General features: G+C 44.2%; 1 protein-coding gene across 1 annotated transcript; it reads left to right on the forward strand.

Moving 5' to 3' along the window:
* Positions 1-3,392: 3,392 nt before the first annotated feature.
* LOC124701991 (J domain-containing protein spf31-like) lies at positions 3,393-11,301 on the forward strand. Its single transcript, XM_047234090.1, has 9 exons — positions 3,393-3,547; positions 4,961-5,051; positions 5,149-5,209; positions 5,828-5,905; positions 6,036-6,109; positions 7,618-7,731; positions 7,811-7,918; positions 10,837-10,875; positions 10,947-11,301. The coding sequence occupies exons 1-9, from the start codon at positions 3,459-3,461 to the stop codon at positions 11,031-11,033; spliced, it is 741 nt and encodes a 246-aa protein (XP_047090046.1). The 5' UTR covers positions 3,393-3,458; the 3' UTR covers positions 11,034-11,301.
* The last annotated feature ends 358 nt before the right edge of the window (positions 11,302-11,659 follow it).

Raw genomic sequence — 11,659 nt, forward strand, 5'->3', positions numbered from 1 at the left:
GCCTCCTTCTCCTCTTCTTCCTCTTCTTCATCGGACAAGTATTCCGCCCCAACAAAAGCTCTTCCCTTGTTCCTCTTGTATCGGTCGTTGATTGGGTTTGGCTTCAATCTTGGCTTGACCCCTTTGATGAACTTTGGCTTGTCTACCCTTTTCTCATAAGGGCACTCATTTGCAAAGTGGCTCTCTTCATCACAATTGTAGCAAGTTCTCTTCTTCTTCTTGTCATTGAGGAGCATTGGCAACTTTCCCTTGTACTTCTTGGCAAAGAAGGCAAAGTCGGTGGCGATGTCACTAGTTGAAGTCATCTCCTCATCTTCTTCAATTTCATATTCTTCTTCTCCTCCATGGTCAGCTCTAGCCTTGAGAGCAAGGTTTTGTGGCGCTTCATGGTTGTGTGAGGCTTCATCAACACGGTTCATTGCCATGAGCATTTTTCCCGCCTTGGCCATGTTTTCATTGGCGGCCACATAGGAGACTAGATCATCGGAGTTTAGATCGGCACTCTTGGTCATGATTTGCAAGTTGAGTGCAAGGTTGGTATCTTCTTGCTTGACAGCGAATCATAGCAATGACCTTGGACTTTATGAATCCTTCATTCATTTCAAAGCCATCATCATATTTCTCAAGCACCAAGTCCCTTGATCCTTACTTTAAGAGCACCAAGTCTTGCATAGGCATCGGCCAAGGACTCTCCTTCTCGAATCATGAACCGGTGAGCTTCTTGCTTTGCGGTCTCATAAAGAGATGATTGGATCAAATCGGTTCCCTCTGTGAGTACTACGATTCGATCCCACAACTCTTTAGCGGAGCTGATGTCATTGACTTGATCAAGAAGCTTGCGATTGATGCCACTTCTTATCTTGTCACGTGCGGAGGCATTGAGTTGACGATTGTAGAACTCGGTGGAGGTCAATCGAATGGGATCTTGTGGCTCCCGGTATCCATGAAGAATGATCTCCCATAGCTCCACACCTGCACATGCGAATATGAGATTCCATAGCAGATTTCCAATGTGGAAAGTGAGTTCCATCAAAATGGGGAACGGTCCCACTATGGTTTATATGAGGCATGGGTGAGGTGTTTCTAGGATAGTCATGGTTAACTTCATGGAAGGATTCCTTAGAGGCCGAAACCCCACTAGGAGATCCTCCAGTAGTTAGGTTCTTAAGCATGACAGACATTTCTGCCATTTGGCTTTGTAGTTCATCCTCCTTTTTCTTCTTCTCGGCCTCATATGCCAAGAATCTAGATTTCATTTCTTTAACCGAAAGGTTAGAGTCATCATCTAGACCCTCGAATAGTTTTTCCATCTCACTCTTAAGGCGGTGAAGCCCTTAAAAAGAGTCCAGGCTCTGATACCAATTGAAAGTATATAGAGATGGTAAACCTAGAGGGGGGGGGGGGGTGAATAGGTTTCTACAGATTTTAATTCTTACTTTGCAATATTAGGCTTTGCGGAATATAAAGGTGAGCCTAATGCAAACTAGGTGAAGCAACCTATATGAGGATACAACTAACTCGAGCACGAAGGCTCTCACGAGCGGTTAAATCACAAGTAAGGAGTTCGGTTAGAGATAACCGATAGCACGCGGAGACGAGGATGTATTCCCGTGTTCCCTTGCTTTGCAACAAGGTACGTCACGTTTGGAGGAGTGGAGGTCCCACGAAGAATTCCCCGCGCCACGAAGGCTCACCCTATTCTCCGGAGCCTATCCCACGAAGGAATAGCTCTCTCACTTGTGGTAGACTTTGAGGTAGCCTCCAAACCTTCACAATCTTGCCCGGAGCAGATCCACGGCCTGGATGCTTCGGACTCCTCTTGCCCACCTAGGGTTTCCAAGGAACCCTAGGAAGCAAGCTTCTTGATGAATACAAGGGGATTAAGATTTGGCTTGGTAGAATGGTAGATCGGGTCCTCCTCTATCGTTTCCCGGAGGGATTTGAGTTTGGGTGGAGGAGGAGGGAGATCCGAGGCTTTTGGTGTTTCTAACAATGGAGCATGGAAGAAGGAGCTCAAGAACAGCTTGTAGTGTAGTGCCTAACTGTTCGAGAGGTAGAAGAAGGCCTATTTATAGTGTACTCCGAAATATGGCCGTTGGTCACTTGCCACATCGCAGATTCCTCGAGGAGCCCGGTCGACCGGATCCGGCGCCGGACAGAGCCGGTCCACGGCCCGGTCCGGCCAGGCCACCGACCGGACCGGCCGGAGCTGGGACCGGGTCTTGACCGGGCGAGCGCCATTCTTTACTCGGATAGTGCCCGGATGGCACGAGCGCAAAGGCCGGTTGCCGGCCAGGACGCCGGCTCTGGAGCCCGGTCTGACCGGGCCAGGAACCGGAGCAGCCGGTTCCAACCGGGCTGACGACCGGACACTGACCGGACCACTCTTCATTCTTTACTGGATCTCGTCCGGATGGCACCGGTCCTTGGTCCGGTTGGTGACCGGGTCGTCCGGCGCCAGGGCCGGTCTGACCGGATCTGGGACCGGCCAGACACTGCAAACCTTGCTGATTCTTCATCGAATTGGGGGGTCTCCTGTTGCCTTCTTGTTCTATCGATACACCATTATACCTCTTTGGCTAATACCTGTGAATTATCTTGTAGACATGTATTAGTCCAAATACTCTAGCACGGTGTCATAGTTACCAAAATAATGGATAAGGGTAAAATACCCTTACAGTGGGGTTGGGGAGGCGGACGAGGTGCAGCTCCACGACAGCCATGGCGGGCGTCCGGAGCGGGAGCGGCCGGCGTGGGGACGGTCGGAGCGGGCGCGGCCAAGGCCGGCGGCGGCCGAAGCTCACGCGCGGCCTTGGCGGGCGAGGGCGGGCGGCCTTGGCGGGCGGGGTGGGCGGCCGTGGGCCGGCGGCGGCGGCGGGGAGGGAGGGGAGGGCGGCCGGCGGGCAGGCGCGGCGGCGGGGGGCGGCTGGGGCAGGGCTAGGCAGAGGCTGGGCTAGAGGAGGAAGAAGGAGTGGAGGAAGGGGAAATTTTTTTAATTTGGCATATTTTCGGAATATCCCCTTTTACAGTTTAGTCATACGGGGTCTGCTAGCTCGGATGAGTTTTCGACCGGTGAAAACTGAATACAGGGCCCTCTACTCGCGTTTTAAAGGGTGAAAAAATACGGGACCTGTTAGACATGCTTTTACATTGATCTTCGTATCGGTATCGACTCTAGCTGATCCATGAATTTGTAATAATAATTTTAACTATGGAGTAAAGCAATAATGCAGCCACATACATCACTTTAAATACAGAGGTATGCCCCCAAAACATACAAATCTTGCAGAAAAAATAGGTCGGCTGTCAGCCTGTTACCTGCGGAACACAAACAAATCTGCACCGTCCGTTCTCACGAACTCTCTTTCCGTCACGCGACGCGCTCTCGTGACGAGAGTCTCGTCCTTCTCCCCGCATCAGGGAGCCCAACCCCAACCGCCACCGCTCCTCCTCCACCCATGGGCTCGTCGGAGGCCGACGACGACCTGCTCCTCAAGAGCTTCCTCGCCGAGGTCAGCGAGGCCGAGCGAGACAACGAAGTCCTCAGGTTCCTCCCGGCCCCCTCCTCCCAATCCCCCTTCTCCCCCAACATTTCCTACCGAATCCCTTTTCGCATACCGTAGCTCTAGATCCCCAATAATCGCGCCGTCCGTTTCGCGCAATTCTTGTCCAGTTGTGCGACTCAGTAGATGCAGCCTCAGCTTGGTGCTGAATTGTTGGTGGGGGTGCTAGGGGTCCACTCGGTTCGGTGGTAACCCTAGGTTAGATTCGTACCGTTCGCTTGCTTGTTCCCGCAATATCATCCAACCACGAGTCGTCTCAGATGTCTCAGTTAACCCTGGGATTTGATGTCCGCCCTTGTGGAAACCAGTAGTTTGCCACTTTGACTACTTCGGTGCGATAAGACAGATACTGTGAAGCACTGCTGCTTCTATAATTTAATTGCTAGGTTTTACTTGTAGTTTTCTATGCTATCGTTGATTGTACACAAGTTAATGATGTTCTAAAGCCTATCGCTCTTATTTCTGATTAGTGATTACTGTGCGGGAAAGGTCTGGATCGAGATGGATACATGGTCTCTTGTGATATGTACTAAGATGATAATTTTGTATTCAAGATGGATATACATGTTTGTGACTTGGGGTTTGTTTGATTTGAGCACAAGCCTACACTACCAAGAATTTGGCTAGACAAAAGTTTATCGAAGGTTGGCCAATGTTGTCAAAGAAAATGAACTAGGCTAGGTAGCACAGGCATATGCCAAAATTTGGTAACCATCCAAACAATAAAAAAAAGTTTGTCCATGGACAACAACCAAACATACCATATGTTCTCCTGTGTAGCTTGTGCTGACCAATGGATTCCAGCAGTCAGTTTGTTATGCTATCCAATTTGAAGCCGTTTTAATTGATATTACTATCATAATCAATTAAACATGACCAGTGACTCTGCAACTAGCTAGGCATGTGTTATTTTTTAATGACACGTTAGTTGATTAATTTTTTATTTTGAAACCAAGGCAAAAGCTTTGCCTTATCCGTTAATTAATAAGAAAGTGCCCAGTGTATTAGAGGGAAATTGGGCGAAAACCGATACAAACAGGACATAAGTGCAGATAGTACATATTATTTTACCCTACAAGGCATGAAGTATTGATCATAATACTGAATTTAATCTTCCTATAATTTGTACTGCCAAAGCAATTTAAAGTTCCTCCATCCTTTCCCCTTGGAAAAGTAGGCATACATTCTTGATGGGAATTATGCTGAAAGAAAACTTGTACATGTACCTTCAAAGTATACAATGACATGCATGTAAAACAAAGTGACAAGTCTGGAATCACATTTGCATCAAGAGGGTTATTTCACAGTGTAACAATGAAGAAAAACCTCCAGAGTCTTTTGTGTTTGTTTTCGGTTGTGATTGTACATTCTGTTTCTAACACATTCTAACTTGTCAGAATACTTGGTTGCTTCAAGTTAAATCCTTTTGAGCATCTTAAGTTGTCATTTGATTCTTCCCCAGATGAGGTGAAGAAGCAATATAGGAAGGTATTGAAACATGCCTTTAATATTTGAGCTTCCCTATTAGTTCTGGTCTTTTCCCTCCTAGTGTGGAGCTAATTGTTGCTTCTTGTACGTTTTGCAGTTGTCGTTGTTGGTCCATCCTGACAAATGCAAGCATCCACAAGCACAAGAAGCTTTCGGAGGTATGTAACTGGCCAATAATTACGGGCGTGGCACATATGAATTTGTAGTAGTGATACATAATCATAATAGGTTGGAAGACAATATTTCACTGCATTGCTGTAGCCTAGATTTGGGACAGCTTTTAAGATATTAGTTGGTAGCTGTACATATATGAACATTGAAGGGATATAACTTGATCTTGAAGACTAGCACAAGCAGGATCATGCCAAAAGCCCAAAACATGCTTGAAGAAAACTGTAAAATGAATTTAACTTTATTGGCATCCACAGCAAGCTCCAGAAGTCCATATAACTAAGTGTGAATAACAACATGGATAAGTCCGTTTATATTTTTGATTTGCAAATGGTAGTAGCCTAGGGATCACTGGAGAATTAGGTATTTTCTTCATCCATGTAGGAAATGTGTATTCCGAGAGAAACCAGGATAAGTAAATAGTTCATTATATATGCTTGTAGCTTATTAAGTGTTCGATTTCTGCAATTAGTTCTATCACTAAAGCTAACCAATTTGTTTGCACATGGGGACGATGTCTATTTTCCCCATGTCGCATCGTGTTGCTTCTCTTCATCACATGGATGTATATATATAATTGTGTTACCTACTCTACTCACGAACAGCCCTGTCAAAGGCGCAACAGCTCCTACTTGATCCACAGGAAAGAGGTTACATTCTTGATCAAGTTACTGCTGCAAAAGGTGTGATGTGATCTTTTTAAGTCCTCCTATTTAGCACCAACGCATTTTATTTATTTAAAGGCTTAGCATTTTGTTCATTCGAAATAAAGGAGATTAACTTTCTGTTATTCTTTTGTGTTGAAAAATTCAGAAGAGCTGAGGGCAAAGAGGAAAAAGGAGTTGAGGAAAGACACTGCATCCAAGATAAAATCCCAAGTAGATGAGGTAAGACAATCTCCTACAGGTGGTGTGAATTTATGAACTTCGCAATAGCACTCATTTGGAGTACCATGTTTCAAACAAAGATCAATTCAAAAATACTATGCCTCGACCTAAACTGGTCTAATTTGGACTAGTTTCCTTGTTGGACCAACCTTAAACCATCTAGGATTCAAACCCCTCAGCAGGGATTTCCCTTAACCTGCATTCACAGACTCACAGTTACATTCCTAATTGGTGACTGCTGATTCTGCATAGTTTTAAGAACTAGACCATTATGATCTGGCTAGTCAACTGGTCCAGTCGGCAGTTTGACCATCTGACCACAAGTTCTCTAGCTAATTATATTTTATTAGTCATGCATTATTTTCATCTACAATACCGTGTACAGAAGTGAAGTTGGGAAGTATTATATCAAAATTGGAGATGAAGACTCAGTGCTGCCTGCAGAAATCGAACCAAGCCCAACAGAAAAAAGCATGTTTTTTCCCGGTATTAACATTCAATCTACTACAAAGTTTAGGACATGTTGAGAAAGAGCGACCGTGCATAGCCAGATCAACTGAGGGTGAAAATAGTGAATAGATGAGGAAGTGGGAGAAGAAAAAAGGAAGTACAATTAGTATTTGAGGGAACACAGACTGGTAGAGGCAGCGTTGCAGCCTTGCAGGGGTAGCTTAGGGAACCTGGTTCACAGATAAGCAAGTAAGCTGACCGGGCTAGGTATCTGTAGTTGGAACCAATGAATCCTGGTTCTAAAACTGGCCTGGTTTCTTGAGTTTTTTCAGAATAGCCTGATTTGCTATTCTGTATAGATGCAAGTGGGTCAAAGTTAGGGTACCCTCTACCAGTGTACCCTCCTTAGTTCAAAAAAAGATTTAACTTTTCTGATGACATCATCATTTTGCAAAAGTTAGTACAATTTTTTGCACTAAAGAGGGTGGAGAGTACCCTAACTTTGACCCACTTGCATCTCTACTATTCTGGTTACGTAGACAGTCCTTCAATTTAATTGAGTGATTAAGTTTTTCGTTATTTGTTTTTTTTCAGTTTAGTTCTGGTTTGAGTCACTCAACTTCCTTAAACAACGGATTTCATCATGTTGCACTCTATGAACATGAACTTGGCCGTAAACAGTTTGTCGGGATTTTTTTGAAAATATACTAACTGATTTGTACAACATCCTTCAATAGCTACACATATTTGTGATGTATGTCTGTCTTTCCTGGCTGACTGCATGCAATTATAATTATTGTAGAAGTCATTACACACTTATGGTGAGATTTTGGATACCTAAAAGACAACATTTGAGAAACAATATGCTTCATATATAGAAAAATGTCATTTGTAATGTCAACAAAATCGTAGAGACTTGCAGTTCTGATGTTTTCCTGTTCATGGTTTTCTTGCAAAAACAAGTAATGCCCATAGTTTGCTAGACCCTTGAAACTTCCTATTGAGCTTCATGTATCTTGACTTGAACACTTGAGAATCTCCAATCATCTTATGAGCAGGGAAAATACGAAGATCAATTTGAAAGGTCGGACGAATTTCATAAGCAGCTCATAATTAAAGTTCGTGAAATTTTGACGGACAAAGAATGGCGCCGGAGAAAAATGCAGATGAGGGTAAGTAATATTCCTTAAAATTTTCAAATATCATCAGTTGAGCCGCTCACCTGGAGCTTTGCTCATGTGCACTGTGCAGATATCAGAGGAAGAAGGAAGACTGAAGAAGGACGAGGAGGAAACGAAAGAAATGTGGAAGAGAAAGAGAGAGCATGAAGAGAAGTGGGAAGAGACCCGAGACAAACGAGTAAGTTTGCAGTCTGTTTGTAGAGATTTGAAATAGTTTATCTCAACTGGACATACATACTTGTAGCTGTTTAAGAATCTACTTGTAGTACTAGCAAATATGCCTGTGCGTTGCCCGTTGCTATGGTCCTCCATCCGCTTCTGTAGGTAGACTGCTTCGAGACCTTCCTAAGCTTCGAGGCATTGTTTTTTTAATGGCCACTTAACCCCATTGGAAATTAGTTTTTAGATGCTAGATATGATATAACTGAACCTGAAATAAGTATCATGAATATCATCACAAGCATCCTTCAAAGAAACTGTGCAAACTGACAGCAAACTGACATTATTTTGGTTATAGTTAGCTCAAATTCAGCAATATTGACCAAAACATAAAATATATACTCCAATTTACCCCCCTAAATTTTTAGTATAGTTAGCTCAAATACATCAATCTTGGTAAAAAATAAAGAGGGAAGTCCAATTTACCCCCCTAAATTTGTCCTGAGTTCAGATTACAACCCTCTACTATGATTTGGTTCAATGTTCAACCTTGAATCCTAAAAACCGTTCAGAATTATCCCTTTCACCTTTTTAAACAGGTTTTGAGCCGGGTTTTTCTTGCCACAACTGCAGTTTTTCTTCCTACATACCAACTCATCAACATATAAAATACATGTACTCTCTCTGGAGCAAATGAGCCCCTTGTACATGCTCATCATTAGGTTCGTCTTCCTCACTGGAACGAGGTCAGGGCGACCACAGAGGGGCGCCTCCGCCGGCCAGCAAGACTAGACTCTGGCGTCCATCCTCTACATGCCCTGTCGTGCCCAGTCTGCAACCAGCATGGGGCGGCAACCGCGTAGCGACCCACGGAGAGGCGCTTTTATTCGAAAGGGGGGGTAATGCAACACGGGGGGGGGGGGGGCTCAGGGGAGGGAGAGGCTGGATCGCCCCGATCTAGTTAGTTCCATCATCATGAAGGATCCGACATGCAGTGCAGGGCCGGTGAGATGGAGGGTCGCGGACACGCAAGAGCTATGCCTGGGAGAGGTGCGATGCCATGGAGAAGCTTGGGAAGTGCAGAGAGGGAGAGGTGCAGCGGCTGTGGAGGGGAAAAAGAGACCACTGTTGCTGCTCCATGGGAGAGACGTGCTGCTTGCCTGCTAATACTGCCAGTTGCTAATTTATAGAGGAAGTGAGAAGATAGAAAATTGGAGGGACTCGTGCTGCTAATGGTGAGAGAGAGACGTCTTTAGCATCCACCTAGGCATTATATAGAACGGGAGGCAACGCAACAGAACAACCTGATGGTTGATCCTTTGGCAAACACCGAGAACAACAGATCTTGCTTATGTCCCCCTAGTGGCGGCAGCGGCTTGCGCAAGGGTGGGAGACGACCGGCAGCCTGGGCAGGCACGGTCGAAGACCTGACGAGGGGCGGGCAACGGCTCTACAAGATCAAGCGGGCGTGATCTGTCTGGCCGGCTTTGGGGACGACGGCCCGATCGGTAGCGCCCTTGGCCTTTCTCTCGCATGAATACACACTAGGAGAGGAGACTAGGCCGATGCTTTTCTGGCTTATGCATATACGGGGGACATAAGCAAATACATACACGTGGTATTTTTACCAATACGGCAATAGAATACATATGGTGGCAAGAAAAACCAACTTAAAATGATGTAAGGGGTAAATCTGAAAGATTTTTCGAATTAAGGGTTGAATATTGAGCCGAATCATAGTTCAGGGTTGTAAACTGAACTTTATGACAAGTTTAGGGGGATAAATTGGACTTCTCAAAAATAAATGAACTCACCTTTCAACTTGAATTATGAACTCAATAATCCCACTTGAAGGAATACACATAGAAAGAAAGGTGCAAAAATAAAAGTTTAGTTATTAATACATATACTATAACCTCGCTATTAAGGTTGCTTCCTTGCATATTACTAGAAAATTGAAGTTTCTACAGCCAACGATTCTCTTTCACAGTTAAAATCCATGGTCTCCAAATGTGGTCATATGAGCCAGTCATATGTTACAGTTACTGAAAGAGCATGTAAAAGAAGCGATCAACTAAAAATATTTGCTTGTATATTATGTTATTTGGCAGTGAAGTTCAGGATCAGACATAAATTTCTGAACAGAAAAATCAGTTAACCAACAAACAGCGGAATATATTTTGATGTAGATTGCCGTGACGACCAGCAACCCCCGCTGGCAATCCCTGTATAGCAAGCTTTACATCTGTATTGTAGTAGTTCCAAAAAGATATCCAGGTGTAGTTAGTTGGGTAAAAAATTGAACAGCTGTACCATGATTGTTTGGAGAAACACACACAAAATCCAGTGTGCTTCTTAAAAATGATAAAGTCAGGCACTGATTGTATAGCCTATGTGATTCCCGATTCCAACCAACTGTATCTTTTAGATTATGGAACATTGTATGCGTACTACAATAAATGGTTAGTCCCAAATCCTGTACGTTTAATACCGATCTGATGCATGAAACACTGTATGCTTGAGAGTACTAACCTGGGTCATCACAACATCAGCCAGGGCCTGAAATCCTGCTGCTCGTGAGGCATGATAATGTCGAGCGCTTCAGGTTCTCGGCAGTCGGCATACTTGACCATGTAAAAACGTGTATGAAAAGGAAAGGAAAGGCGCAGGCGGACAACGTAATGAAACGTCAGAAAAAATCGGACAACGCTAAGTTCAATGTCAGCTGTGCATAATATGTGATTTGTTGGGAGGGCAAATCGGTCAGAAAAAATGTTGGACCGAGAGAAGCTCTTTTGCTTTTATTATTATATTATAGGTATAGATATAGATGGGAAAATGAAGGCCTTGCGGTTTTCTTTATTTTACTTGGAACAGCCTGTATACAATGGCCATGTGCACTGCCTAATATACTTGTCACGTGTTGGTTGCTTGCAGGTGTCTAGCTGGAGGGATTTCATGAAGACCGGAAAGAAGGTTTGGGAGTGCAGTTGAGAACTTGTATTTTGTTGTCCATGATCCTGTAACTTACTGTTTCCTTCTTACAGGCACGGAAAGGAGAACTTAAACCTCCAAGGCTTAAGACCGAAGATCCGAACAAATCTTATGTTCAGAGGCCAGTAAAGCGTGGTTAAGAAGAATGCTGAGAACATTCTGGTGGCCATTCTTGCGACCTGATCCTAGCTACAGCCTAGAAAGGTTATATGTCGGGCTGTAAGCTTGAGTTATGGTCTTCTGTGTTCACAAGTGTAGTTGGTGGGGCAGAACAGATAATTCTGAAGCAAAATGGCCATATATCACCTGCCTAGAGTGGTATTTGGGACTAATGTACTTGTTAGGCAGAACACTTGACAATTGTTACAAATTTATGTTGAAAAAGAAAGACGCTGATGTTGTTTGAAATATGATCCTTGTTTTAATATCCAGTGTAAGTCATGCTAATAATATGTGTTCCTGGGTTGTGATCATTGAGGCATTTCTTGCAATCAATTGCTTGTTTAGCGATTTAGATGCTTTGCGACGTACTCTCTTCTGGACTCCCTTTTCTTACAGCACAAATTTGTGCCTTGGTTCTTTTTGCTGGACCTTCGGCCTATGTGTGTTAGTGATGAGGGTGTGACTGTATGAGCATCACACACCGTTTGTCTTGAGCAAGCTGTATGCATGTCCTATCTTGTGGATAGCTAATAGCCGGTATTGACTTCCAAGTTGGTCTCTGTTCTGAGAGAAGTCAGCCAGCTTGTTGCGAAACAACAGCAGG

The sequence above is a fragment of the Lolium rigidum genome, chromosome 3 (assembly GCF_022539505.1).
Source record: "Lolium rigidum isolate FL_2022 chromosome 3, APGP_CSIRO_Lrig_0.1, whole genome shotgun sequence".
NCBI lineage: Eukaryota > Viridiplantae > Streptophyta > Magnoliopsida > Poales > Poaceae > Lolium > Lolium rigidum.